Source organism: Leptonychotes weddellii, chromosome 11, assembly GCF_054177405.1.
Source record: "Leptonychotes weddellii isolate Sample4059 chromosome 11, ASM5417740v2, whole genome shotgun sequence".
Lineage (NCBI taxonomy): Eukaryota > Metazoa > Chordata > Mammalia > Carnivora > Phocidae > Leptonychotes > Leptonychotes weddellii.
Window position 1 is genome coordinate 1,593,133 of NC_138379.1, and position 27,124 is coordinate 1,620,256.

The window sequence follows — 27,124 nt, forward strand, 5'->3', positions numbered from 1 at the left end:
GGCACGGAACCCCTCCCAGCACGGTCTGCACCCTACCGTGGAGGGTCCTTGAGCCTGCAGCCCCAACTCCCCGCCAACGCACCCCGACGCACCCTCGTACCACTCTCGGCGCCTCTGACCTCCCTGAGCCCCCGAAACGCCCTGAGCACAGGCCGGGGGGCAGGGAGGCCCGCACGCGGGCTCGGGACGCAGGTGGGAGAGTGAAGGGCTGCTGTGGGTGCCGCCCCCAGGACCAGGACTGTCATCAGAGGCCGCGTGGCCCGGGACTCCCGCGCCTACCTTGTCTTCCACCCGGTTCAGGCGGGCCCCGATGGTGTTGCTGCCGCGATCCTTGCTCTTCTCTGTGGGGTGGAGCACCCAGATCAGGGACGTGTGTGTTGGTGGGGTGGGGGTGCTTGGAGGGAAGGGTGATGGGGGCGGCCGCGGGTCAAAGGTCTGCACTGTGAGCACCTCCACGGTGGGAACCCTGGGAGGTGTGGGGGTGGCTGGGCAGGGTGCCCCGGGGGCCTCGGAGAGCCCGGCGCATGAGGACGGGGACGGCCCTGGGGGGCTGTGGGTGCGCTGCAGATGCACCCCGTGTCTGGCACTGTGTGGGTGCTGCGTGTTGCAGGGGCGGAGGGTCTGTGGCGACCCTGCGGTGGGCGAGCCTGTGGGTGCCACTGCCCAGCAGCATTTGCTCACTTCTTGTCTCTGTGCCACATTTTAGTGATTTGTGCCATGGTTCAAGCGTTTTCATTATTCTTTGTCGTGGTGACGCGTCATCCGAGACGACCCCGCTGGCGGCTCAGGTGACGGCCTGCACTTCTTAGCAACAGAGTCCTTTTGGGTGAGGTCTGCCGGTTGGTTTTCCAGACATGGAGCCGTTGCACACAGCGGACTATGCTAGGGCGTAACCCTAACTTTTATCTGCCCTGGGAAGCCCTGAAATTCTTTAGACCCGCTTTATCGCGATACTTGCTTTATTGCGGTGGTCTGGAACAATCCTGCCGGATTGCTGACGTGGGCCTGCACATTCTGCGCGCCCCCCCCACCCCCGCCCCCCGCCGCGCTGGCCTCGCCCAGCTGCCCTGCCATCCGGCCCCCGCTGAGCCGTGGCTCCCACTGCAACTTGGGTTGGGCGACCCAAGGAACTGGCCTGGCCCTGTCCTCCCTGGAGGGAGCCGTAGGCCCGGTCCAGGGAACACGAGGGGTCAGGGCTGGAGAATGGCCACCCCCTGCTGCTGATGCTGCTGGCCCCTCAGGCCCTCGGGGCTGGCTACTCACCCTGCATGGCGGTCACAGCCGGATCTCGGAGGGCCTAGAAAGGCCCACCGTTTAAAGGGATCCTGCACTAACTGAAAATTCCTTTGTAAAGCACATGCCTAGGCACTTGGTTCAGGGTGGGGTCCACCTGCCCCCCTCAGGCGCATGTGGGCCTGTCCTGCACTTCCAAGGCCCTGGTGGCCCATTCTGAGGGGGAGAGGCGGGTGTGGGTGGGGGGGACGCGGGGGTCTTGATGAGGAAACCCACCTGAGACGGAGACGAAGAGGGAGGGCTTCCCGATGGACTGGTCCAGCCTGGGAGGGAGGGAGGGAGACAGATGGACACCAGCTCATGCTCGGCCTGGGCACCACACACACACCCAGCCCGCCAGTGGGTGGACAGGCCAGGTACCCGGCAGGGCGACAAGCCACGCACCCCTTCTGGGGACACCCACCACTGCCACCCACGAACTTGCCACGGGGCCTCACGGGCACCAGAGGCCCATATCACTGTGGGGAGCTCAGAGGCAAGGGCAGTAGTTGGGCAGTCCCTTAGGCTTCCTCCCTGGGCAGGGCAGGGCCTCAGGACTGCCCCAGGTCCCGTCACGGCTTTGTAAGAGGCCCAGGCCAGGCACCTCAGCCACACTCAGAGAGACCGGCCTGAGAGCGGCCCTTCCAGGGTGAGGCCCGGTCACGGAGCTGAGAGGGCTTCATGTCCCCACAGTGGGTTAGCCATGGTAGGGGGCAGCCTGACCTCTGGTTGTGGTCAGGATGGGCACAGTGTCCCAGCCATACCCTGGGACACGGGGTGAGGTTCCCAGGCAAGCCCACCACAGAGGCACAGCTGGTCTGAGCCTGCGCAGGCCCCGGGACCACACCGTTCCATGGCAACAGCTCTCCAGGCTGGGCGCCGGAAGCTGGACGCCGGCGTCTCCCACTGGTTAGGGTTCCTGGTTCCAGGTCCAGGACAGGGAGGCCTCAGACGTGCAGCCCCGGGGGAGGGACTCTGTGCGGCAGGCCCGGCCCCCCTTGCTCGGGGGTGCTGTGGTAGGAGGTGGGCGTGCAGGGCGTCCTGTGGCTCTGTGGGGGCGGCTGGCTGCCGAGCTGGTGCTGCCGGAGTGGGAAGGGAGGGGCCCCCCGCCCAGCCACCCCCCTGTCCGCCCCCGGTGCCCGTGCTCACCTTCTCTGCAGCTCTTTGATGCGCACCATGAGGTTGAGATGGCCCTGGGAGTATTGCTCGATGACGTCCCGCACGTCGTAGGGTTTCCGCGCTTGCTGCAGGCCACAAAGACGGTCACTCCCTGTGCCGCGCCCTGTCGGCCCAGCGCTGCCTGCCTGCAGGGGGCCTCTAGGGACTTAAGGAGGTCACCCCTGTGGTGCAACGGGGCCGTCCTGGCCCAGGGCACACGCAGGGGCCCCCTCATCCCCAGGCCTTGGTCGCTGGGGCTGGGGGATCCCAGGCTAGTGGCTTGGCCTCTCTGGGCCTTCGCTTCCTGCCCACTCACTGCAGGGCCCCTGCCTGCTTCCCCTTTGCAGGTTACCAGCCCGTTCTTGGGAAGAACCCGTCCAGCTGCTGGGCCAGGAGGGGCCCAGCTTTGTGCAACCACTGTCCTCCCGGCCCCAAGCTGAGCGCTGACACTCACACTGCTCTCTGGGTGGGGGAGAGCCTGGCGGAGGCGGCCCTGGGTGACAGCCCTGCCTGTCGTGCCCGCTCTCCGCGCCAGGCTGCCTGCTGGGGCTCCGAGGCTGCAAGAGCAGAGGGGATGCTCCCACAGCAGGCCTGCGGCAGGACAGCTGACCCCACGGCACCTCCGCTTGGCACCAGCTCTGAGCCCATGAACGCACATGGGGCTCAGGTGAAATCACCAGAAACCACAACAGAGAGAACGAGGCTTCTCGTGATGTCGGCAAAACCTCAAGCCACATTTATGGCCCCGTTCCCAAGAGCCCGTGGGCAGAGGGTCTCCCCCAGGTAGCAGCAGGCTGGCTGAGTGGGGGGTTTGATGGCCCTTCATCCACACAAACCAGGCACTGCTGCGTGGGAACACAACCCCTCTATCCAAGGGGCCACGGGGACGCCTGGTCGGGTGGGGCCCAGGGCGGGGCTCATCAGCTCTGGAGTCCGCATTAGCGACGAGCCTGGGGTTACTGCCTCTTGCTGGGGAGGGCAAAGGCCCGGAGGCAAGCCAGATAGCTTGGTGGAGGAGGCCGGCCCGGGGCAGAGGCCATGAGGAATGAGGTTCAGAGACCCACCGAGGGTCCGGGCCGGGTCTCCTCCCTGGGGCCCCTGGGGACATGTCCTCCCTGCCCAGCAGAGACCTACCTCTCCTTGCGGTGCCCCCCTGCCCCTGAGACTGGGGCTCCCCTAGTCTGATGGCATGGCCAGCCCTGCTTTCCCAGAAACAGGGGATACCCTGGAGGGCACCTTCTTCAGATCCCGGGTTGTGCTTCTGACGCGCCCAGGGGCTCTGCCATCCAATGGGCAACTCGGCAGTGTTCTGGTGGTGCCCCCGCTAGGATTCTGGACTCTGAGAATTCCAAGGCAGAGACCTTCTCCCTCCCAGGGGCTGGAACCCAGAAGCCCGGGGGGTCCCTGTCCTCCCACATGACCTGCCAGGTGGGCCCTCGGCCCTCACAGGCAACACACAACCCCTCTCTGGGCCCCAAACCAGCACCCTGAGATTGGTGGGGGAGGGCTGGGATTGACCTGATCTTCCCCAAAGCACAGCTGTGTCCCTGATAGGAGGACTTGCCACCCTTGGGGCCCATGCTGGGCTCCAGAACCACCTGCATCATCTTGTGGGCTACATCCAAGGTCTGTCACGAGATCATAGGGACGGGCATGGGAGAGGATTCTAGGCGGACCCTCTGCCCCCCCCAACCCCATGCTCAGCTGAATGACAATCATAATAGCAACACTTAGGTACAGGCTAGCGATAATGTCCCCAGATCTTAGTTTTTTCCTTCTATAAAATGGGGCTGCTGAACCCCATCCTCCCTTCTGTAAGATGGGGTGCTGAGCCGTCCCTCCCTTCTGCAAGATGAGGTGCTGAGCACTGCCCCTCCCTTCTGCAAGATTGGGGGTGCTGAGCCCCGCCCCTCCCTTCTGCAAGATGGGGTGCTGAGCACTGCCCCTCCCTTCTGCAAGACTGGGGGTGCTGAGCCCCACCCCTCCCTTCTGTAAGATGAGGTGCTGAACCCCACCCCTCCCTTCTGTAAGATGAGGTGTTGAGCCCCACCCCTCCCTTCTGCAAGATTGGGGGTGCTGAGCCCCACCCCTCCCTTCTGCAAGATGGGGGTGCTGAGCCCCGCCCCTCCCTTCTGCAAGATTGGGGGTGCTGAGCCCCGCCCCTCCCTTCTGTAAGATGAGGTGCTGAGCCCCGCCCCTCCCTTTGTAAGAGTCTGCGCTCCTCCTCAGTGTGCACACGGAAGGTGGCCCTGGGTCATGACAGTCAGCCTCCTGAGGGCCACAGGGCTCTGTGAGGCCTGAGGCTCTTGCAGGCATGCCAGCGAGGTCCGGGCCGGGGCGCGGGCTGTGTTCAGAGCTCTGGGGGGTGCAGGCCTGGCCCGGGGCGGGGTGGAGCACAGCTCTGGGCTGGGCTCCCAGACAGGCTGGAGAGCGTGGGCCGTTGCCTGTAGGTGAATGTGGGCACCTGAGTGTGTCAGGAGCTTGTGTGTGTGCACACGTCTCTGGGAAGGCCCGAGAGAGAGTGTGAGAGAGAGAGGGGGAGAGTATGAGCACATGCCCGAGCGTGTGTCCGCAGGAGAGGGGTGGCGGCTGGACTCGGCTCTGGGGGGCAGGGGGGCTCAGAGCCCAGGCCACAGGAGGGTCAGTGCCGCCTGGCTGACCCCCAGGACCCATGTCCCGGCGGGGCCCCAGGCGCCCTGAGACTTATCTTGGAGCCGCTAGTCCCCCCGGGTCTGGTCCGCACTCCTGGAGGCCTCTGTCAGGGGCGGCCTGGGGCCCCGCTGGAGAAACCATCTCCGCTCGTTCTCTCCAGAGCTCATTTCCTCTGGCGGCAGCAGCAGGAGCCTGAGATGAGCCGAGATAATGCAGGGCTGTCCAGAGGGACCGACGGTGGACATGGGAGTTCAAGGCAAACTCGAAGGGCTAAGAGCCTCTGGCTCCTCCGGCCAGACACAGGGGCGGCCCGCCGGGCACTTATCGGCCAGGCAGTGAGGCAGGGGGGCGGGGGGGGGCGGGGGGCCACCCGCCACGTCTGCAGCCCCTGAGGCCGGGGACGGGGGCGGGGTGCATGCAGACAGACAAACAGGCTGCTATGGGGGAAGGGAAGACATCCCTGACAGCTGGGCCTGGGGTGGAGGCTGCCCTGCAGCCCGCAGAGCTCCTCACTGCCAGGCGCCCCCCACCACGGCCGTTCCCCCCGTGGGTCCCTCCTCCCTGTGGCAACAAGGGCCAGCTGGTGAGGCTGAGGCCACCCCAGGCCCCCGCCTTGCTCGAGAGCCTCTGTACCCCACCAGGGCAAACGGGGAGGCTCTCAGGAGCATCTCCATTCAAAGGGTCCCACCTGTTTTATTCGGGGGCCCCAAGGGTCCTGGGCACAGGGTGGGGCAGGAAGCAGGGAAGGTAGGGTTGCCCGGCCTGCCTCTGGGGGGCCACTCGCAGGGCCTTGGCCTGCGTCCGGCAGCAGGAAAGGGGACACCCAGCCTGGAAGGAAGTACAGGGCCCCTGCTGATGCCCACGGGCAGTTTTCTTGCCTGCATTTCGGGGATGGGGTGCTCCCCAAGTCAGCTCCAGCCATGGTGGGTACCCATCTGCCAAGGACAAACTCTGTCCTGAGCTGGAAGCTGCCCACGTGACCCCCGAACTGGGCCTGCCAGAAGCCTCAAGTTTCTGCCTGCTGTGCTGAGTGCCCCTAAACCCTGCAAGCCCACTGCCCACCCCGGTACAGCCCCCCAGTTCCCACTGCGCCTCGGGCAGTGGGTTCCAGGCTGCCTTGCAGGGCCCTGCTCTGGAGCCTCAGTGGGCTGGCTTCTCGGGTGGGGGCCATCCCCATTCTAGAAGATTCCCCACTGACCACCCCCCCCCCGACTCCCGCCCCCTGCTCTACCAGGTTGATGTCTGGGGTTTTAGTTGTCACTGCTAGGCTGCTGGCCAGTGAGGGTACTACATCCTGGCCCTTCCCAGGGCCTCCCCCATGCTGCCCAGAGTGGACCCCTGCAGGGGCTTCTTGCAGCCCCTTCCCCACCAGGAAGGTGCTGGTGCTGCCAGGAGGCGGGCCCCTCCTCTTCCAGCGCCCCTTCAGCTCCCTGCCCTCCCAAGCTGCCCCTCTGCCTCTGGGAAGGCAGGCCATGAACTTCAGATACTCTAGATCTCTGGGGCCATCACGTCTTCCCCAGGATATCGCCAGGGGGACCTCCGGGTGCCAGCCAAGAATGGCATTTACCATGCCTCGTGTATTTGGGCAATGAGAAGTCCCAGGCCCTGGTGGGACCCTCAGCACAATTTGTCCCAGTTTGGCGGTGAATGGCCTCCCTGCCCGGGGGCATCAGGCAGACAGGCAGCAGAGTACCACCGAGGGACTGTGTGTGCGAGCCACCCCTGAGACGGTGGCCAGCTGCTGAGCCCCGAGGGCTGCACGCGGCGCTTGTCAGCGGGAGGAGCACGGTGGCCAGGCCTTCTGGAAGGAGAATGGGCACCCCTGAGGGTCCCCGTTTCTGAATTCCACATGCTCTCAGAGTGAAGGCTGAGCCAGGGACCTCCTCAGACCAAGGATTGTCCCCACAGCAGAAGGAAGGAGCTGAGCCTGCTACCAGCTGGCTTTCTCTGGGGCCCTTAGGCTCCAGGGGCTCCAAGGGGCGGCTGCTGAAGACCCGGCCCTGGAGGGAAGGGGATGGGGAAGGGCAACCCTCTAGCTCCAGCTCCACCAATGGAGGAGACCTTCCCTCTCCCTATAAAGGGGGGCCACCCCCTGGGGCACAGGCAGGGCCAGGCTACCCTTCTGCTCTCCTGACTCCCTTTGGGGGCGGGGGGAGAACAGGGCCAAGAGCACTGACTCTGGGGGACAGGGCTCTGGAGTCGAGGGGACCCCACTTCCTGCCCAGGTGATGTGGGGCAGACTTGGCACCCTCTTTGTCACTCCTGAATCATCTGCCAGTCAATTAGGGGAGAGAAGGCTGAGTCCCTGAGGCTCTGCGTGCATGCAGCTTTAGGCTGGACCTCGGGGCAGGGTCCTTCCAGGGGCATGCTGTCTTAGAGACAGACAATGAAGTCGTTTCAGGGTATTTGGTGAGTGAAGGGTCAGGTCTAGGGTGTGGCAGGGTATGGAGGCCTTGTAGGCTTTGCCGTGGGTGGGAGAGGAGCTCCTGCGCCTGGCCCAGGGCAGAAGGGCTTACTGTAGGACTCACCTGGAATTTCTTCTTGGCTACAAAATACTGCATGCGCCGAATGACCTTGATGGTGGCCCGGTGGTGCTCCCGCAGCCTGCGGTGGAGAATGGAGGAGGCGTGAGTGGCCCCCTGTGACCGTCATCCTGTGCCCAGCACTTTCAGACACCTGGCGCATTCCCAAGTGTCTCCCGCTGCATGCGGGCTGGGCCCTTCCAGAGACACAGAGAATGTCCAACCCCATGGGATGGAGGACTTCAAGGCTCCATATTGGTGGGGGAGGAGGGCAGGCCAGAGGCAAGAGACTTTTAATTAGCGGGATGATCCCAGAGGGACCCTTGCCTTGCCCGTTGCTCAGAAATGGTGCGGGAGTCAGTGTCCTGGGTTCACATGGGCTATGCCTCTGATGCACAGAAGAACCACGGAAGCTTCTTTTCACCCTTGGGCCTCAGGCTCCTTACCAGTATAATGGGGAGGGAGTGCAAACAGAGGGCCCCCAAGGCCCCTTTCAGCTGGAACATTCTATGTCCCCACACACGGGCACACACTTGGGAAATGTAGGGGCTACAGGACAAATTAGCCAGACAATTACTACCAGAGTCACTCTGTCAGGAGGTTGCATTGTTTCCCCTCTCAAGTGCCTTCTAGAAACCTAGATCCTTCTAGAAACAAAGATCTTTCTAGAAACATCAAAAAAGGAAACACGACTGAGGACATGCCTAAGTCTAGAAGGAACTACACACACATGGAGGTGGTGGGGCTTTGGCCGCCAAGACTGCACATGACCAACCCTCTGCCAGGAACAGGGCTCTGCCCTGCACCTTTTATATGCTGGAGGAAAACCAAATTATCTCTAGGGTATCATGGAGCCTTTACATATTTTTATACTGAAAAACCTGAAAGCCAAGGGAAAAAATAGACCACAGAAACAGATCTCAAGGTGTGGAAGATTCAGTGGACCAAATGCTTGTAGCTCCTCTGTCAGGAGATAGAGTTGGTTTTCTCACTACTTGAATTTGGGCTGACATTGACACTTGCTCTGACAAAAAGAATGCTGGGAAGTCACACTGTGTATAACTGATGTGCTCTTAGAATGTGGCCACGTGAACCAGACTGAGCTGGGTGGCTGAGAGGCACCCCAGTCAAGAGTCAGTATCAGGCAACAGACATGTGAGTAAGGCCATCTCTGACCATTCAGCCCCAGTCGGCCTCCAGATGACTGTATGTGCATGAACATGCACCCAAAGCCAGCACAACAATCTCCCCACGGAGCTGACCCCAAACTGCTGACCCACAGAATCGTGAGCAAGAAAACGGGTTGTGGTCTTAAGCCACTACATTTAGGTGTCGTTTACTAGGCGGTGATAGATTGCAGATAAAGAAATTAGGACCCCCACATGGGGCCCAGTGATATCAAGATCCTCAAACATATGGTGCTGGTTTGGAGACCAGGCATTGGGCAGATGATGGAAAAAAATGGCAGATCCTAAGATGTTGGACCTAGAGCATGCTGCCGTCATTAATTGGAGGATACTTTGAGGTGTCCTGGAGGGGTGAGTGAATTTTGCCCTGGGAGGAATGCAAAAAGTTATGGCCCGAGGGCAGCCTGGTGTGGATCAAAGATCTTTTGCAGTTCCCCTGAGCAAGAGGTGGGGTCTGTTTTCATCATGGCGGAAGTGGACCATGTTCTCAAGAGCCCTCGTAGCTCCCGCGGTCATCCTGTCAGAATGCTGCAGCCACATGGCTATGTCTGAGCCAGGCTGCTGGAAGAGCAACGTGGAGGAGAGCTGAGACCACCCGGTCCTGCCGAGCTGCTGCTTGGATGAACCCAAGGGAGACCACCCAGATGAGCAGCCCAAAACGCTGACCCACAGGCTCATGAGTGAACAGATGGCTGTGGTTTGCTTCAGAGCTTTTAGATAAAGACTTTAAAATAACCATGATTAATTGGTTCAAGAAGATAGATGGAGTATTTCACCCGAGAAATAAAATCTGTATTAAAAATAATAAAATGGAAATTCTAGAACAGAAAGGACGATACTGGAAATTAAGAATGCAGCAGATGAATTTGATAGCAGAGGAGACGCACAAGAAAGGAATGCGTGTGAACTGAAAGGGAATTGCCAGGTGGGGGCATGGAGACAAAATGGAATTAAACATACTGAAAAAATGCAAGATGTGGGAGATAGGATTCCTACACATGTGGAATCCCAGAAGGAGAGGAGACAAAAGGGAGACTCAGTGGCTGAGAATTTTCCAAAAATGATGGAAGACATCAGGCCGCAGATGCAAGCAGCTCTTTGGATCCCCAGGCTTATCAGAGTAACACTGCTAAGACCAAAGGCGGGGATGGGGACAATGACACATTATCCTGATGACTGGCTTTTCAACAGAAACAATAAAAGCCAGGTGACATCTTTTTTTAAGATTTTATTTATTTATTTGAGATAGAGAGTGAGAGAGAGAAAGCATGCGCAGGGGGAGGGGCAAAGGAAGAGGGAGAAGCAGGCTCTCTGCTGAGCAGAGAGCCCGATGAGGGGCTCGATCCCGGGACCCTGAGATCATGACCTGAGCTGAAGGCAGATGCTTAACCGAGTGAGCCACCCAAGAGCCCTGCCAGGTGCCATCTTGAAAGTGCTCAAGGAAAATTACTACCAACTTAGCATCCTAGACCCAACAAATATACCCTTAAAGATGACGGAGAAATTAAAGTAAGCAAATTCTGTAGGATTCTACTCAGATGAGGTCCCTAGAGGAGTCAGATTCATAGGGACAGACAGCAGGGTGGTGGGAGCCAGGGGCTGGAGAGGCGGACAGAGAGTTAGTGTTTCATGGGGATGGAGTTTTAGTTTCACAAGATGAAAAGTTTCTGGAGACAGAAGGTGGGGACGGCTGCACAACATGTGAATGTGCTTAGTGCCCCTGAGCTGTGCACAAGAATGGTTAAGATGCTATATTTTATGTTATGTATATTTTACCACAATAAAAAAAAGAAGCTGAAACCAAAACCAAGAGAATTCACTGCTAGGAGAACTGCATTGGAAGAATGATTCGGGGGACAGGCAGAGAAAAATGATCCCAGAAGGCAGCATGGGAATACAGGAAGGAGTTACGAACACATAAAAGGACAGATTTATGAGAAAGTTTAAATTTGTATTGACTGAAATGGTAATGCTTCATTAGGTTTAAACATTACTAGAGACCGAGGGATATTTCATAATTTTAAACAATGGTTGGTTCGGGAGAAAGGTATCAACCCTAAATCTGCATGCACTTAAAAACTGTATACATACCTGCATCTGTATATGCAGAGCAGAAACGCGTGATAAAAATAGCATAAAAGGCAGAGGGTACGGATGGAGTCACACAGCTGTGAGTACCTCGGGCTGTAGGGAAATGGTAGAAGTGCTAATCTGAGGTCAACCCTAGTGAGTCAGGGTGTCAACCACTGATGGAATAATGGAACTATGTAAAAGCGATAAGTTAACAGAGAATAAAAATGAAATAGTATCGATATTTGATTAATCCAGAAGAAGCACGGAAGGAGATAAGGAAGAAGGGATGAGACAGACCTGGAGTGTAAGGCAGTGGAGTACATGCCCTACAAGGGGACAAGACATTTCAATGAAAGGACCAACACTGTCAAACAGGGTTCAAAAGGCAACTAGATGTTGCTTATAAATCTATATATAAATCTTTACACAAATATAAAGACATAGAGAGGTTGATAGCAAAATGATAGAAAAATATATATCATGGTGTAGCCCATAGGGAGCTGGTGTAGGTAAACTGTATCATACAAAGCAAACTTTAAATATAACCAGAGACAAAGATGGGTATTTCATAATTTAACAAGCTGCCACCCTGGTAAGAAGATATCAATTCTAAATCTGTATGTACCTAAAAACATAACTTTAAAATATATAAAGCAAAACTGGCAGAACTAAGAGGTTAAAAAGAACATGCACAATCACGGTGGGAGATTTGAATATACCTCTGTCAGTAACTGATAGAAGAGCAGGCAAACCATCAACAGAGAGATGAATTTGGATGACATGAGTAGCAACTTGACCTAATCAACATTCACAGAACACCGCTCTCAGTAGCTGAAGAGTACATAAGCTTTCCAAGTGCACATGGAACATTTACCCGAACAGACTATACACTGGGCTTTAAAAGCAAGTTCCATCAAATTTCAAAGAAATTCAATCATATATGTATGTTCTCTGACTGCGGTGAAATTAAACGAAAACCAATAAGAAAAAGATAACTAGAAAATCCTTAAGTGTTTTAGAAATTAATCTAAATGACCCAAGGTCAAAGAAGAAATCTAGTAAGAATCAGAAAGTATTTTAAGTTGGATAATAATAAAAAGGTCACCTATCACAGCTAAATAAGTGGTTGAGGTACCATGAAGTAAAGTAAGTGCTTAGAGAAAACCTATGACCTTAAACGTATACATTAGAGAAGAGGGAGGCCAAACTCTCTTTCAACATATTAAAAAAATAAAAAATTAAACTCAAAGAAAGTAGATAGAGATAATACACAGTATAACTCAATGAAATAAAAAATGAACATTAAATGAACATAAAAACAACAAAGCCAAATTTTGATTCTCTGAAGAAACTAATGAAATTGACAAACTTTTGGCAAGAGTGACTGCGGGATAAGGGGATGCAAATCACCAATGTCAGGCATCAAAAATAGAACATCTTTACAGACTCAGGAGTTAAAAACTCTATTCAGAGGACATTATGTACAAAAGTAATTTTGATAGTTTAGTTAAAATATATCAATTCCTTAAACATAATATATAAAAGCAGACACAAGAAGAAATAAAAAATCCAAATTTCCCATAATCACATGAATTAAATTAGGAATTTTAATAATCTTTGCATAAAGCAAACTAATAAAACCTTAAGTCTAGGTGATTTTACCAGTAAATTCTTCTAAACATTTAAGGAAGAACTAATACCAGTTTTATATAAATCTTCTGGAGGATTTTTATGAAGCAGCATAGCCTTTATATCAAAACTGGACAGGATATTTCAAGAAAGAAAAATCACCAGCCAATCTCTCTCATAAACATAGAGGCAAATATCCTGCCCGTAATAGCAACAAACTAAACCCAATGCTGTCTATAAAGACATGTGATCGATGAAGTTTAATTCAGTTATCCAAGGCTGCGTCAGCATCTGAAAATAAACCCACATAATTGGCCACAGAATAAGTTAAGAATAAATTATATTTGTTCTATAATCACAGAATAAAGTCAACAGAATAAGTCTAAGGAGAAACATATAATCAATTCAAAAGATGCAGAGAAACACTTGATAAAACTCAAGAGCCATTCCTAATTAGAAACACGACTCTAAGGAAAGCAGGAATAGAAGGGAACTCTATTATGCAGAAAACAAATACAAACACAAAACAAGACAAAACCCAGTAGAGCTAACGTCACACTCAACGGTGAAATATTAGGACACCTTCTTTCTGAGAGAGGGAGCAAGGCAGGGTTGTCCATGGTCACCCTTTCTACCCGATGTTGTCCTGAGAGTCTCAGCTAGTGCGTCAAGGGAAGGAAAAGGAAATGAAAGACAGAATCACGGGACAGGGTAAAACTAAAACCACTGTTACTTGCAAACAACGTAATCATAGATGTTAAAAAAAAAAATCTTCAGAATCTTCAGATAAACTCTTTGATTGATGAATGAATTTAGCAAGAACACCGGTTTCAAAGACAACATACAAAAATCATTGGTAGGTCTATATGCTTGTAACAATGAGGAAATAAAACAAAAAGATGCCAATAACAGCAGCATCAAAAACCATAAAATGCCTGAGAATGAATCTACTGGAGACGAGCAAGGTCTCTACACAGAAAAGTACCAAACATTAGTGAAAAAAAGGAAAGAAGCCCTAAATTAATTCAGGATATAATGTTTATGAGTTGGAAGTTTTAATATTTGTAGGTGCTAATTTTGAGGTATGGATTCAATGTGACTCCAATCAGTCTCTGAATGCTTTTCTTTTTAAATATTTTTTTTGGGGGGGGGCATTTCAAGCTGATTCTAAAATATTTATGGAAAAGTGAAGAACCAAGAGCAGACAAGACGATTTTGAAGAACAAAGGTGGAGGATGTACACAACAGAGTTCAAGGCTCACTGTCAAGCGTCAAGGATGAACACTGGGTATCACTGGAGGTGGTCTTAGTTTGCACTATTAATAAGGTGGCACTAGATTAGATTGATGAATGCTTCAGTGGAAAAGAATGGAACATCCAAAGGTGAAAATGCTTATATGTGTGGTCACCTGGTTTATGACCAAGGCACTGTTTCAGTCCACTGGGGAAAGAATGTTCTTTTCAATAAATAGCCCTGGGACAAATTGGACATCCATATGAAAAAAACATGAGCTGTGGGTCCCTGCTACACACCAGTTACAAAAGTAATTCCAGCGAGGGCAGAGACCTATAGGAAGGCAAAGGCAATCAAGCCTGGAGAACAGAACAGCGGAGCATCTCCGTGACCTTGGGAAAGGCCACGATTTAACAAAACACAAGAAGCACTAACTATAAAAGAGAAATATTTGACAAATGGGGCTTCCTTAAAGTAAAGAGTTTCTTTCCATCGAAAGACATCATTAAGAGAATGAACAGACACTCTACAGGCTAGGAAAGGACATTTTCTGGGAAAGGACTTGTATCCAGAATATATCTAGAATTCCTATAAACCAATAAGGAAAAGATCACATGATTAAAAAAAAAGTAGACCAAAGACTTGAACGGGTACCTCACCAACAAGGGATGTCCACATGCCCATGAACTGGTGCTCAACACCATTACTCATCGAGGAAATGCTGATCAGAACTAGAATGAAGCACTTGCATGCGCTCACTACCGTGGCCGGAATGAAAAAGACTGACAACGTCGAGCGTTAGAGACGATGGGGCCTAACGGACCCATCTGTGCTGCTGGTGGGAGCGTGGGCTGGTTTGACGACACCGGAGAGTGGCCTGGCTTAGCCCTGGATGGGCCCATGTCCTGGCCCAGCATCTGTCTTGCCAGATACACACCCCAGAGAAATCAGTGCACCCGTCCGCCAAAAGGCAGTATCAGAATGTTTATAGCAGCTTTACTCACAGAAAATAAAACTCAAAGGCAAATGTCTATAGCAGCACAGAGAAGCAGATGGTGGTGTATTCCTGTAGGGGAATATCATACAGCGCTATAAAAGAACACACCGCTGGTACCCACAGAGGACCCCGCCCTGGCCACTGGGGCTAGCTGGTAAACCCCTGGAGGTGGGCACCTGGTCGCCGGGCAAGGACCCTCTGTGCCACCATGGGGTTCCAGCTGGGAAAGGGGCCCTACAAAATCCAGGCAGTTCTTGTGGCCTCAGCAGAGAGAGGGAATGGCACCCCATGGGTGGGGGAGGACACCCAGCTGAGGGCAATGGGGCTCTGAAGCTCTCAGCTGCACCCCAGCTGTCAGGCTGGCCAGCCTGCAGCCATCAGCCAGGCCCACAGGTGGCTCCAGTTCCAAAAAGGGGGATCCCCAGGGCCATAGAAGGCCTCATTACACCAGGGAGGCTGGGGTGCTGCATGGATAAGCCTGAGGAATCTTCCTGGACGCATGGAGAAGGATAAGCCGTCTTCTTAGGGTCGTTCAGGTGTGGGCCCTTGTGAAGACTGAGGCTCAGATGCACGCAGAGCCTTTGTCCTTCCTTCTCCCCCCTCCCAAGCATCTTCCAGCCCCTACAGGTGCAGGGCCCATGGTCAGCCCCAAACCAAATGGCCAGCTGGAAGGCCTCTGGGGCCGACCTCCCAGCCAGCAGGTGGAGGGAAGGCCAGCAGACTGGGGGTGCTGGGCCTGGGGACTGTGGGACCGGGCCAGCAGGCGATGTCTGCTCCGCCAAGGTGCTGACGGCACAGTAGGGATAGGATGGGTGTGGGGCAGCTCCGGGGGACCTTCAGGCTCTGAGGGGACCTTAGCCTTGCCTGGGCACAGGGCTCTGCCTGCCCCGGTGTGGGCAGCCTGGGCGGGGATGGGCAGAACCTGAGGGAGGGACCACCAGCAGCCGGCTCCCCGCACCTCCCCCCGCCCCCAGTGCCGGGCGGCCCTCCGATCTGCGGGTGATGCTGGCTCGGGTGCGGGGCCGGCTCTGTATCGCCCGAGACGGGCCCATCGGACGCCCCAGCCTTCCCCGGCTTTCTGCCCCAGGTGCTGTGGGTGCTCCCCAGGACAGAGTGGGTGAGCCCGGGGGCAGCGGGGCACGGAGTGGCGGGCGCGGAGGCCGGCCCTGGCTTCTGCTCCGACCACAGCGCCGTGTCAGGTGTTAATAGCACACTTCTGTGCAGGAGGGGGCAGCAGCTTATGCACAAACTCACATACGCACTTGCGCGCGCGCACCGGTGAGCAGGGCTTGGAGGCGGAGCTGACTCGGGCTCTGGGAGGCCCCGGGTCGCAGAGATTCCCTGGGGGGGACAAAGGCTCTGGGGGGGGCGCTGGCCTCACGAAGCCCTCACCCAGGCCTGAGACGGCAGGGGACGTCACCCTGGCCTCACGTCCCTGATTCTTTTCAATCACCTGCAATGACGGGGCAGGTGGAGGGCTGGGGCTTTACGGACACCTGTGTGTGAAGGGCCCCCCACTGGCCGCGACTGCCACAGCCTGGCCACGGCCTGGGGTCCCGGGACAATGCTCAGGGCTCCTCAGATCCTGCTTCACTCAAACAAAAGACCACGGCCGGTGACCGCCCCAGCGGCTTCTCAAAGCTGCTCACCTCGGCCAGCTCTGCAGAACAAAGTCACAGCCTTTGCAACCAAGCAGCACTGGCCAGGCCTGCAGAAAGCTGGGGCTGGGGTGCCAGGGCCTGGCCCAGCTCCGCTCAGGCCTACTCTGGGCTGGCCCGCACTGGGGACAGCCCTGCCTGCCGGCCTCCCTGCTGGAGGCAAAGGACTCCTCGGTCGGCAAGGGACAGGTCTGTCTGGCTCCGTTCGAGGAGGGTTTTCTCTTCTCTGTGCTGCGTCTGGCCTGGGCAGGTGGTGGCCTCGTGCCCGTTTCTGGTGCCTCTGACACAGGAACAGGCAGGTGGGACAGGTGACCGGATGCAGACCTAGAGACCCCTGCAGGAGACCCCTGGGCCCCAGTCCCCTCGAGGTGCTGAGGCCGCAGGGTGGGTGCCCACCTGCCTGGGCTGAGCTGCCCTCCAGACCGTCGGCTGCCCCACCTGCTGAGGGGAGGGTGGACCCATTTGGCCACCCCATCCGGCTTTGGGAAGGCCGGAGGGCCAGGGTCTTGGGTGGGGGTGGTGATGCCGCACACCCCCTCCTCTCTGCCCTGAGAAAGGAGAACCCCTCACTCCTACGGAGACAAGGACTGGGTGGGTGCTGGATTTTGTGCTTTGCTTTTTTCCCGTTACTTGATAGGGTATGATTTCTCTTCTTTAGCCTATTGATATGACGGCGTTCCATTAATTGATTTTTGAATGTTGAACCAGCTTGACTTATCACTTGGTTGTGGTGTTTCATTTTTTATACATTGTTGCATAATTAGTTGTGGTTTTTTAATAATATAAAAAAACCCCAGGAACCCACCACTCAAAATAAAAGCTAGACCCTGACGGCCCCGAACTCATTCATCCTCCAGCCTCGGCACCCTGGGTCACCATCCTCCCAAATCTGTGCTCCTCACATTCTTGCTTTCCCGTTGATGTCATTTCATCAAATCTACATGTAGCCCCCCTCCCAGGCATATATTTTTTATTTTAGTGATTTAGACTAATAAAAACGCATTATGCTTTTCCTTGGTATGATGTTGCCAAGAGCCACATGGCTCTATGTCACTCCGGTTCGTTTGTTGGGAATGGCGGAAAATACTCTGTCGTGTGGATATTCCGAGTTCCTTCGCACTCCTCCTGCGGCGGGTGTGTGGCTGGAGGCCAGGCGTTGGGCTTGTGGAGAGCACCGTGGCAACACTCGACTACCCCCTTGGGCTGGGCACAGACTGGCGTTTCCTCTGGTGTCACCCAGGCAGGCACGCGACCGCTGGGTCATCGGCTGTGTGGATTTGAATTTGGTAGGTGATGACGCACTATCCCTCAAAGCGGTGGTCTCGCCGTGCACGCCCTCAGCAGTGCGGGAGACCCTGTGCCCCACAGCCCAGCCTGCACCCCCAATGATCAGCCTTCATCACTCAGGCCAACAAAATGAGTGTGAACAGGGCCTTCAGGCTCCAACTGGCTCCGGGCGCTTCCTCCACCGGGAAGGCTGAGCACGTCTCTGGGCCGTTTTCCTGTTTTGCTACTTGGGCTCTTATTGATGAGTTAGATGTAAGTTGTCTATATAATTTCTACCTACCTACCTACCTATCTACCTACAAATTCTTTGCTTTTTTTTTTTTTTAAGATTTTATTTATTCATTTGAGAGAGAAAGAGAGAGAGCACAGTGGGAGAGGGACAAGCAGACACCCCACTGAGCAGGGAGCCCGACATGGGACTTGATCCCAGGACCCTGAGATCATGACCTGAGCCGAAGGCAGACGCTTAACACACTGAGCCCCCCGGCGCCCCAGCCCCAGCAGCTGTTTGTCAGTTTATGTGTGGGGAATACCTGCCCCTGTAGCAGGCAGACAAAGGCTCTCCGAAAGATGCCCTAACCCTAAAACCTGTGACTCTGTTACCTTATAAGGCAAAAGGGACCATAGACGTGATTAAGAGTAAGCACCGCGAGTTGGGCAGATTATTCCGGATTCTCTGTCCAGGCTCAGGAGATGCTAGAATCCTTAGAAGTGGAGAAGCTTTTTCAGCTGTGGCTAGAGGGAGCTGGGGCCAGACAGTGGCAGCGTCCTGGCTGTGGAGAAGGAGGACGGGGCTGCGAGCTGACGGCGGTAGGTGCCCCCAAAGCTGGACAAGGCCCGGCGACAGCTTTCCTGTGAGGGCCGCCAGGAGGAACCAGCCCTGCGACACCTCTCAGACCCGTCAGACTGTGCCCCACTTCTGATCTGTGGGACCCAGAGACCATCAGCATGCGTTGCCCTAAGGCACTAGGTTCGAGGTAACTGGTTGCAGCAACACCAGAAAACAAATGCAAATCCTGGTTAATCACCTCCCTGTCTTTCAGGTGCCTTCTGAGGAACTGGAGCTCTTATTTTCTCGCAACAACTTTATCAGTAGTCCTCTGTCCTAGTCAACGTGTTGGGGTGATGTACAAGAAAGAGTTCTAAATGCCCAGAGTCGAAAGTTACTAAGTAACCCTCATGTTCTGAGAGTTGTAAGGATTATATCTGCGTTGTTGTATACGGTGTGAGGCAGGGCCCTTCGCCTCTTCCCTTGTGGATCGTCACCTATTACAGTGCCCCGAGGTGCCATTGGCACACCCCAGAGCCTCCCACTCAGGCTCCCTGCTCCATCCCCCGGGCTGAGTGTCGACTCTCGCACCCACAGCCCAGCCTCACACCAAGTCCTGACATCAGGAGAGAAAGATTTTTCCTGCCACCTTGAGAAGGTCTTTGTTCCTCTCAGCTCTGAGCTGTTCCACAGACATTTTAGACTCATCATGGTAAGTCCCACAAGAAAACCTGTTGGGGTTTTTACTGGAATTAGAGTAAATCAAGTAGGAAGAAATGCACTGACATCTTTATAATGTGGAGTGTCTTATCTTGAGTATGGTATCTCTTTCCCTTCATGAAAGTCTTACTGGAGAATCTCTAAATATGGTAGAACTTGGTTCTTTAAAAAACTAACAAAACAAGGCTCTGGTAAGATTGACTGAGACAAGATGTAAATAAAAATGGTACAAAAGAAAGTTAGAAATGACTACAAATAGGGATAAAACTGGTAATAGAAGAATATTCTCAACAACTATATGCCAACAATTTTGGAAAACCTAGATAGAATTGGGCACATTCTTAGAAAAAATTCTAACTCCCTAGAACTGAATAAAGATGGGATAAAACGTCTCAATCAAGCTTGCAACTACTAAAGGTATCAAAGAGGTGGTTAAAGACCTTCCTGTGGGAACACATCAGGCCCAGGTGGCCTTATGCCAAATTCTATCACACTTTCGCAGGACGTTTCCTCCCAGCCATATGCAAACATCTGAAACTGAACAAAAAATGAAAACACAATATATCAAAATTTGAGGGACGCAGCTAAAGCAGTTCTTAGAGGGAAATTTATAGTGTTCCATGATTACATTAACAGAAAGGGGAGGTCTCAAACCAGTGATCTCAGTTGCTACCCGAAAACTAGAAAAAGAAGAGCAAATTAAACCCAAAGCAAGCAGAGGGGAGGGAATCACAGCAATGAACAGAAATGATTGAAACAGAGAGCAGGGGGCCACCCTTGTCTGAGACGGGCTGATGTTCTTGGTGCGGCCTGAGGCCCAGCCCTATGCTGACTGTCCCTGAAGGTCTACACCCAAGGACCCCTCGCTGAGGCTGTAGGAGCATCTCTGTTAACCAGCCTTCAAGTCTCCCAGGGCCCTTGCTCTCCCGCCCCTGAAAAGTGGCTGACTCTAGGGACTCTCTCTTTCAGGTCTCTCCAAAGGAAGGGGCTTGGGAACGGTGTGGGAGGCAGCAGGATGCTGTCGTCTTCCCGTCAGAGGCCTGAGGGGTCTGAGAGGAGGGACCCCTCAGTTCAAGCTCTAAGAACACCTGCCTCATGGTCAGTCACGTCTGGTCCTGTGTTGGTTTCCTGGCATCACCACACTGAAGGCAAGACCACCCGCTTCCTGTGGGTCCCAGGGCCGGGCATGTCCCTGGAACCCCCCAGAGGTTGGGGGTGCCGAATCACTGAGAAGCATTCCACACAAGCCTGGGGATGGGGACTCAGAGGGAAAGTTCCCCAAAAGCTGGAGGGCCAGGTGAAGGAAAAGGCTCTATTCTCTCTACATCCCATACGCCCGTTTTCAATACTTTATAATCAGCCCAAAGGGGTTGCCTTCTTTACGAAATAAAACCTAAGCATCCGGCTTTGCTTGTTCCTCTCCTTTCTCCTTCCTCCACGGTCTGCCTCTCATTCCCAGGCCAGAATGCCTACTGACCAGGCACCTGCAGCAGGTGGGCGCCGCGCTCCATGCTTTCCAAACCCTCACTGATTTCAACCTCAGGACGAACGTGGGAGGCAGTGGTCAGCCTCACCCTCATCTGACAGAGGATGGAACCAACCAGGGGGACAAGTCTCTCGGTCGGCAGTAGTGCCAAGTCTTGTGCCCAAGTGTGTGGCACCCCTGACCCTTAACCGTCACAGCAGGGCGGCCCCTCCTCATGGCCTGGCCTCCCTTCCATCTGGGACTCCCAGGGGAACCCCCCCCCCCACTGCTCAGGCTGCTGGTGGGACCTGGCTTGAGGGACAAGGGTCTGTCCCCAGGGGAGCCGGGTCACACTCCCACCGGGCTCAGGTTCCCATCTGAGGCGCTGGGTGTCCAGGCCGCCCCCAGCCTGTGCTGGGCTCTGTGTCCACGTGCCATCCACCTGGGCCCTGCAGTCTCCCCCCGACCCGTGACCTGCCCTCCTGGGGCAGCTCCAGCCTGCGGCTCTGGGTACAGGCGGGAAAGTCCGCAGCCCAGTCAGGTGACTTCACAAATAGCACCCCGCGGGCCATGGTTGTGCAATCCCGGTAATTGGAACCAGCAGTCTCCCCGGGCATGGCCCTGCCTAGGTCAGAGAAGCCACTGTGCTCTGAGGTCAGGTGAAACAGGGGGCAACCGAGACACTGCACCTGTCTTCTGCTGCCCCAGAGCTGACCCGTGCTGGCTCCGGACCCAGCCCGCCGTGACTACCTCCGGGCAGAGCCGCCCCAGGGGGAGAGGGCCCAGCCAGGCGAGGCGGGGGCTAGCTGCTGCGCTCTCCCTGCAGACCCTCCTCCCACCATGGGCCCCCCCCACCGCCCTCAAACCCTCTCCATCCTCTTGTACACATGGCAGGCGCCCCTCACCTTCCTCCCTGGCCAGAGCCCAGCACGCGTTTCTATCCCACACACCCTGCAGTGCCAAATGCCGCAGGAATCTGATGTCACTGCGTCTAGCTCACACCCAGCGCCGGGGCTGAGGCTGCATGGCCCGCACTGCTCCCCATGCCCAGCGCGGCCTGAGCCCGGGTGGGAGCGGGTGATGAGCCCTGGCTCGAGAGCCCTCAGAGCCCCCGCGGCCCCCATGTCCGGGGCGGGAAGGCCTGAACTTGTGGCTCCTCTCTCTGTGGGCCGAGGAAGCCTGCCACGGGGCTCTGGCCTCGAGACTCGGGTCCGGCTCAGGAATGGGGCCAGTGGTGGTTAGCACCTGCCACCTCACGCGCTCAGGATGCCCATGGAAACCGAGCTGCCGAGCTGGGGCTCAGGCTGAGCACACAGCCCTGTACAAAGCCAAGTGTCCCCCAGGGGAACGGCTCCCCGCAGCTGGACATCCTGGTTCGGGGCTGCAGGTCGTTCAGTTTTACCTCCTCTTGTGCCCGAGGGTCCACAGACTTCCCTGCTCCCCCTGCCCCTGATTCCTGCCATGACACGTGTGAACCTCAAGAACATCCCACGAAGTGAGAGGACACAGACTGGGTGAAAGGTTCTGAAGACAGGAAGCCGATTAGTGTTTTCTCCCCAGGGGAGAAGGGAAGTGACTGTGCAGGGGCGCAGGGCTGCTTTTGGGGGTGACGAGGATGTTCTAAACCTAGGTGGTGGTGGGCGCTCCATCCTGTGAACACAAGGGTGTGGAGAGTGTCCCAGGCCGCTCCCGAGAGCGGGAGCTGGGGGAGGCACACGGAGGTGCTGGGAGCTTCTCTGGAGAACAGGGAAGGAGGGGGGACAGCCCAAGCCCTCCGGGCTTTGCCCAGGGCACGGCCTTCTTTGGGGTTCCTTCTTGGGGGGGCTCAGGGCCCCCAGGCAGGCAGCCTCAGGAATGTGGCTGCCGTAGGCCTCCTCCCTCCCCGAGCAGATACAGAGGCCTCCTAACTCCCCAGTCTGGCCGAGCTTCTCCCTTCCAACCGGTCCCCCAACAGCAAGGCTGCCACGGGGGGCTTCCTGGGCCAAGAGACAAATGAACAGATTGCAGATCCATAAGCCCCGCCCGCCACAAATCCTGCCATGGCTCCCTATTGCCTGCCCAGTGAGATCCAGTCTCTGGGGTGGCCTGTGGGCCCCTCCTGACATGCCCAGACAGATACAACATGCGCTGCAGGCGTTCTGGGCGCAAGGTGACGTGCAGTCCCGTCCCCTCAGATTGCCGCATCACGAGTCACCACACGCGTACGGTTCTGAGGTCGGTGTAAGATTGTTTTCATACCGATGATCCAGAAATCAGAGCAATCCCATGCTGGTCCCCGGTTGGCAGTGAAATTCCTCGAGGACCTCGGGACAGGTGACCGAAACAGATTTGGCAAAGGGAACTCGTCTCAACATGTCCCAGAACCAAGGGAAAGGAACTAATTCTCTGTTTCCCCAAGATCGGGGCTTCCTACTGGGCCCCCTGAGACCACCCAACACAGGTCAGGCCAACGAGCTACTCATTGCAACTTCCCAACTTAACCCGGCTCCGCGTGGCTCCGATCCACTGCACTCCCACCCAGCTTGCAGCTCGGCGCCTCAGCGCCCACGGAGCTCAGGAGACTCAGGTCCCTCCAATCTGGTGCAGTTCAGGGCAACCCACGGCGAGTCGACGTGCCTCCCCCCAGGGCCCAAGCTCCTGCTAAGAGTGGGGCCTCTCAGTAGAAGCAGGGGCGAGGAAGAGCAGGCCCTGCCTTGCATGGCCTCTCAGGACGTGCGGTGCGGTACAAGGCGCCTCAGAGAGGTGCCACAGAGGTGATGGCCCAATGAGGGCAGCAGGGGACGCACGGCGGTGGCCGAGGACATGGACAGTGTTGTCTGCGGTTCCCCCAAAAAGAGACACCATCAAACATCGCCTCCCCCAGACACCCGCTCCTGCTCACCGTCTGCCCTGCCAGCTAGCAGCGGAACGGCTCAGAGGCGGCTCCTGTCGCCACCCTGCCTGGCGCCACGTCCCCCATGCCAGGGCCTGTGACGTGAGAGAGGAGCCGAGCTGAGTGTGACCCTGATCGGGCAGCTTGGGAACAGGTGTGCATCGCCCCCTCCCCGCTGCCCCCCAAGTCCCTCCATCAGGGGACTGTTTCCTGGGGGAGGGACCCCGCGGCTGTGGCCCACATTGGACATCTGGCTCAATCCTCCCTCCCCCTTTGCCTGCGGAGACCCCCTGCCCCGTGACCCGGGGCCTCTCCAAAGTGCTGGGGTCCGTTTCCTCTGAGAGCCTGGCGGTGCCCTTGGAAGCAAGGGACAGGAGATGGGAGCTTGGAGGAGGGCTCGAGAGAATCCCACACCGATTTCCGGGCCGGGCCTCGGCTGGTTCCAGAAAGTTCCCCGGGCTTTGGAGGCCTCAGGAGCCTGAGGCCCCACAAACAGAGCATGGGCCAGGCTGTGTCATAACAAGGACGTGGCCTTGCAGGGACACAGGGTCCTGGAGCCGGCACGATCACGCAGCTCCGAGCTCTCAAGAAGACACTGTGGCCGGGCTCTGGCCTCCCTGGGGTGGGGAGCAGGTTCCTGCGCCCCCAGTGGGACGTCGGCCTGAAAGCCCAACGCTGCCTGTGTGGGGTCACTGGAAGGAGCCGGTGAAGAAACGCATCTTTGTGCCGCCTCTGTCCCCGGGAGGGGCTGGGCGTGCAGACAGCGGGAAAGGTTGGGTGTGAGCAGGCGGCTGGGAGGACCCCATTTAAATCCCGGGGAGATTATGAGGGACGTTTGTTGCAGGCTGTCAGCCCTCATTAAGTTAATGGAACTGGCGAGCTGGCCTGTTTCCAGCACGCTGGAGAAAGAAAACAAGAAAAGTGTTTTCAGCGAAAGAGCCAGGGGGTCCCATTTCGCCTGCAGCCCCGGGAGATTATGAGCCGTCGGTAATGGCCTCACTGGAGTGACTTACTGGGACTTGTTGATCAAAACAAGGGGAGAAAACCCCTCACGTCTAGGAAGAATTACATGGGCTTCTCACGGATTCTCCTCTAGAAAAGTGATTTGTGTGCACTTCCTTCCCAAAGCCCCGTCCCCGGCCAGCACCCCCACAACGGCTCGGGCTCCCTGGCAGGACGCAAAGGCTGGGAAGCAGGGCCCGCGCAGTGCCCTGCAGACGTGGGGAGCAGGGGCTCGCGGGCTAGGTGAGCCCTGGGGGTCAGGAGCCAGAAGGTGCTGCCAGGCCCCCGGGGGCCCCTCAGGAGGGGCAGAGCAGGCCCCACCCTGCAGGAGGGAGCCCCCCCACCCTTCTTCCTGCAAGTCACCCCAGAGCCGGCGTGGGACTCCCATGGCCCGTGGGCACCCTTCCTAGCCCCTCAGCACCATGACGGAGAGCGTCGGGGGGAGGGTCTGCTGTGGAGCACTGTTGGTGGGACTCCTGCGTCTGAGGGCAAGGCCCCCTCTGGGACACTGCCTCTCTCCCCCACCCCCAGATTCCCTAACCTGCCAGGCCACCCACAAGCCCCACGCTGCACCCTGAGCTCCCATGACCACGGTCCTGCGCCGAGGGCCCTGCCCTTCCCCACACAGCTGGACTCTGGACCTACCAAACCTTGGGTGGGGCCCCCGGCATCCCAGCAAGACGCCGTGGCACCAGGCCCCCGGTCTGGCCTCCCCACCGTCCTGCCCTTCTCCCTTCTCTTCCTTCCCCACCCCACCCCCGCGGGTACCCCAGGCACCTACTGGGAGCCAGGCCCTGGGCTTCCGAATGCACGGTGCCACGACTCCCTTATTCCCACTGCCCAGAAGGAAGCCGAGGCTGGTGAAGACAGAGCCACCCGCCTCCAGAGTGCCTCTCCCCCCAGACTGGGAGACATCGCGTGGATTCTGGGGATGTGGTCTCCGCTTGCCTCCTGCCCTCCTCGTCGCCTGGCCCCAGCTGGGGCCTCTCAAACACGCCCCACTCCCCTGGTGTCTCCTATCTGGAAGCCCAAGGCCCTGGAGGTTTGGCCTGACTTTCAGGCCATTTTGCTTTTGTCGAGCCCGCACCTCCTGGAAATCATGGCATCCACAGACCGGTCCTGCCAGCGTGCTCAGCGGACAGGCCCCCAGATGGGGGGTGACGGAGCTAAGCTGGGAATCTCTGTGCCGCCCAGCTGGCACTGAGCCTCCTTCCTGCCAAAGCCCCCTTCACCTTAACCCAGGGGCCCTGGGGCTGCTCTGGGTCCCCAGAGTGGCAGTGGGGACTTGCTCAGCACAGCCCATACCCCTCTCCTGGCTCCGGAGGCCGCCCCCCCCGCACGCCCTGGCCAAATAGCCTGTGTCTGATGCAGCACAGAGGGCCAAGGGCTGGCCCCTCAGTGCACAGCTGAACTCAGGGACAAAGTGACAATTGCAAAGAGAGGAGGTGGACGCCCCAGTCTGGGGGGGTGGCTGTAGATCCAGCTCCCGAAGCTCACAGTGGAGGTGAGGAAGGCCTAATGTGTCCCTCTCACGTGGCAGGTGATCCGTAGGCCCAGACCGTGAGGTACCAGCCAGGGCTCCTGGTGATGCAGGGACAGAGGCTCCCAGCCCCAGGCCTCCATGAGGCCTCTAGTCTGGCCTTCGACTCACCTGGGGCGAGGGGCATGCAGGGTATTCCCTGCAGGATGCCAAGGAGCCCCACTTGAGGGAGGCACCCGGCAGGGCCCAGCCCTGGCCCCACGCCCCCTCAACACACACACACAACCCCTCTCCCTGGGATCTGAGCCGAGAAGCAGGGTGCGTGGGGTCCGTTGTGTTCCCTCCCCCCACCCCTGGTCTAGGGACACAAGGAGACAGCCTCATCCCGCCTTCTTTGGGGAGCTGGGGGTCGGGGTGAGGGTCTGCCCAGTGTAGTGAGGAGCCTCCTGGGGGCTGGGGAGGACAGTGCTGTGTGTCCAGGAGGGAAGAGCCGGCCTCTCACCCAGGCCCTGGGGCCCGAGCGCGGGTCTCATGCCGATTTCTGCAGATCAGATACCGCTTTGAGCGCCCCGGCCTGAGCGGTCTTCCCGGAGAATCCTCCTGTGGGAGGCGGGGAAGTGGCCGGTCCAGTTTCTGAGAGGGACTGTTTTTGAAAAGCGAACACTATCACTGCTATCAGCTGAAGGCTGGGGAAGTCGGGGCCGGGGGGCCCCACCTGCCTCCCGCCGGGCCTGCCCTGTGCACCCTGTCCCCGGCCTCCGCCTGCCCCGCCCCGCGCCTGGCTGCTCTGCCCCCCGCCCCCCTGCCCCGCCGCTGCCCTGTCCTCTAGCCTGTCCTGCCCGCTCCGGCCTCGGGCCCGGGCCTCCCCGAAACTGTAACTTTCTGTGGGGGTGCCCGTGTGGGGCCCCGGCAAAGACCTTGAGGGCCCTGCTTTTCTCACAGCTGCGTTCCCAGTGCCTGACACACAGCGAGTGCCCTGCACACAAGAGCAAGGCCACGGTGCCGGGCTGCTCCGGCCCAGGCCAGCAGGGACAGGGTGCCGCCGCCCGCCTGGGGTTGGGGGCTGGGCCGCGGCCGGTCAGGCGTGCTGGGCCGGGGGGCAGAGCGCGGAGCAAGGCTCTCCCGGGGCCACCACTCGGCCCTCTGC

General features: G+C 57.0%; 1 protein-coding gene across 1 annotated transcript in view; it reads right to left on the bottom strand.

Annotated features, from left to right (window-relative positions):
- Positions 1 to 27,124, bottom strand: part of KCNQ1 (potassium voltage-gated channel subfamily Q member 1) — a gene marked incomplete at its 5' end in the record, with an annotated part of 256,765 nt that overhangs the window by 71,736 nt on the left and 157,905 nt on the right. The window contains 4 exons of the mRNA XM_081798456.1: positions 280 to 341; positions 1,510 to 1,556; positions 2,422 to 2,516; positions 7,611 to 7,686. Of these exons, the coding sequence (XP_081654582.1) occupies positions 280 to 341; positions 1,510 to 1,556; positions 2,422 to 2,516; positions 7,611 to 7,686 (280 nt within the window). The remainder of the gene's footprint in view (positions 1 to 279; positions 342 to 1,509; positions 1,557 to 2,421; positions 2,517 to 7,610; positions 7,687 to 27,124) is intronic.